The 2,164-nt window shown below is 38.7% G+C and overlaps 1 protein-coding gene across 1 annotated transcript; it reads left to right on the top strand.

Moving 5' to 3' along the window:
* Positions 1-243: 243 nt before the first annotated feature.
* LOC131626085 (uncharacterized) lies at positions 244-1,891 on the top strand. The gene is made up of 2 exons (XM_058896908.1): positions 244-1,087; positions 1,476-1,891. The coding sequence occupies exons 1-2, from the start codon at positions 244-246 to the stop codon at positions 1,889-1,891; spliced, it is 1,260 nt and encodes a 419-aa protein (XP_058752891.1).
* The last annotated feature ends 273 nt before the right edge of the window (positions 1,892-2,164 follow it).

Below are 2,164 nucleotides of genomic sequence, written 5' to 3'. Positions count from 1 at the left end.
CATCTCTTTCCACTCATCTTCACTGTTCATCGTTTTATGCATTTTTGCCTCTTCTTCTCTCTTTTCAAAAACCCTAAAGTTAAGAAACCCCTAAATCTCAGTAGTGTTTCAATGGCTTCTTCTTCAAAGAAACATGTTGGTTCATCTTCTCAACAACAAAATCAAGATCAACAGCAACAACAACTTGTTCCACAGAAGACTTGTACAATTCCTTTAAAAGAATTAGAAGTTATCTGAGAAAAGATGGTTGATGTTGATAACCTGGAAGCACATGATATTCATCTGAAGGAGGCCATGATCTTTCAAGGATGGCAAGCGTTCTTCTATGGTTTGTGTGGACCAATTTATCCAGATTTGATGAAAGATTTCTGGGTTCATGCAACTGTCATGCCAAAGGCCTTTCTCTCTATTGTTCATGGTGAACTTTTCTCCATTACAGAAAACCTTCTAAGGAAGTTGTTTGGGTTGGAAACCGTTGAAGGTGTTTCTGGAGCTGTTCCAGGTAGAATAGAGTGGGAGGTTGTGTATGAAGAAATCTTCAAGAACGGAGTAGAATCTACAGAAATCAAGGAACTGAAGCCTTCTTACAGAGTTTGGGCTAAGATTCTTCTGGGTTGCATCTACCAAAGAAAGGCAACAGTTTCTTCAAACTATGTCAACAAGGACCAACAATACATTTTGTATTGTATTAGTAAACAGGAAAAGGTGGATCTTCTGTTCATCATATTCAACCACATGTGGCATCATGTGAAGGAATCCAGAGATGAATTCAGAAAGAAGAATCCCAAGTGCAAGAGAAACATTATTCCTTTTGGAAGAATCATTACAAATCTTCTACTTCAAACAAAAATAGTTGAGGATCTGGAGAAAGCTAGCATTACCAAGAATCCTTATACAATGATTGGAAGCACCATAAATGCTCATACTCTGAAGAAGATGGGCTTAATTGAGACTATTGGTGCTACTCTAAATGTGAACACTGAAGTTTGGTCCAAAAAAGCTCTTGCTCTGGCTGACTTTGAGTTGTTCTTCAGAAATGAACATCCAAAAGTTGTTGTCCAATACATTGCTATGCACAAGTCGGAAGGTTCTGACTATGATCCTATATGGATAAGCAAGCATAAACTTGCCACTACAGCTAATCAAGTTCCAGAGGTAGTGCAAGAGAAAGAAAGAAGGACGAAAAGAAAGCTAGACCTACCAGAAATGAGAGAAGAAGGAGAAGAAAGAAGAAAAGAAAGAAGAAAAGAAGAAAGAACAGAAGGAAGAAAAGAAGGAAAAGAAGAAGGACGAACAGAAGGAAAAGAAACAGAAGGAGAAATAGAAGGAGAAATAGAAGGATAAGCAGAAGGAGAAGAAAAGAAATATTGTTGGAGAAGAACCTGCTAGGCCTTAGAAGAAGAAACGACCTTCAGGTATTGTAATTTCTGAACCTGATTCTAGTCCTGTTTTAAATTCAAATATTGTATCAACAGAAGCTCCACCAAATTTTTCACCAAAAAAAGCCCCAGCTAACCCTCCTCCAACCACCAAAATATCTAACCCTCCATCTTCCCCCAAGTCTAAAGGCAAAAAGCCTATTCTTGATTCTGAACCTCCTGTTTCTGAACCTCCTGTTTCTGAACCAATTCTTGAACCCACACCTCTAAACACCATCATTCCTCCTCATGCCATAATCTTTATTTCTCAACCTCCTTCTCATTCCAACTATGAACCTGTTGACACTGCTGTGTTATTTCACCTCCCCTCATCAGAATCCTCTCTTTCTGATTCTTTCATCCGCCTCATGCAATCCTATAATCGTAAAAACAAACCATCTTCTGACCCCGTTGTCGTAGTCTTAGACTCAGACAATGAAGCTGAATCCTCTTGTCAACCATCCTCTTCATAAACTTTGTTTGTTCTTGATAGAGAATCTCAACCATATGCCTTCTTTCACTCAGAAAAACCAATCTCATCTCTCAATACAAAAACTCCAATCTCCCCTCCCAGAACAAAACCTCCAAAACCTTCTGTTGATGCACGTTTTGATTTTCTAAATAACAAGGTCAGGATAGGTTTAGAATTTATGAAGGTTGCTCATGATTCCAAGTTGGATCATGTAGCTGCTGGGAAGCTCTGGAGAGCTTTTGGTGAAGAGATACAAGCTGAATTTCTAGATCTC

Source organism: Vicia villosa, unplaced genomic scaffold, assembly GCF_029867415.1.
Source record: "Vicia villosa cultivar HV-30 ecotype Madison, WI unplaced genomic scaffold, Vvil1.0 ctg.000257F_1_1, whole genome shotgun sequence".
Lineage (NCBI taxonomy): Eukaryota > Viridiplantae > Streptophyta > Magnoliopsida > Fabales > Fabaceae > Vicia > Vicia villosa.
The sequence above is the reverse complement of the archived record's forward strand: the minus strand, read 5'-3'. Positions and strand labels throughout refer to the sequence as shown.

What these genes read in the sequence shown, in the direction of transcription:
- LOC131626085 (XM_058896908.1), top strand. Translation starts at nt 244, where the DNA reads ATGGTTGATGTTGATAACCTGGAAGCACATGATATTCATCTGAAGGAG. An exon ending in TGCTATGCACAAGTCGGAAG is followed by an intron (nt 1,088 to 1,475) that starts GTTCTGACTATG and finishes TTGTATCAACAG; the next exon opens with AAGCTCCACCAAATTTTTCA.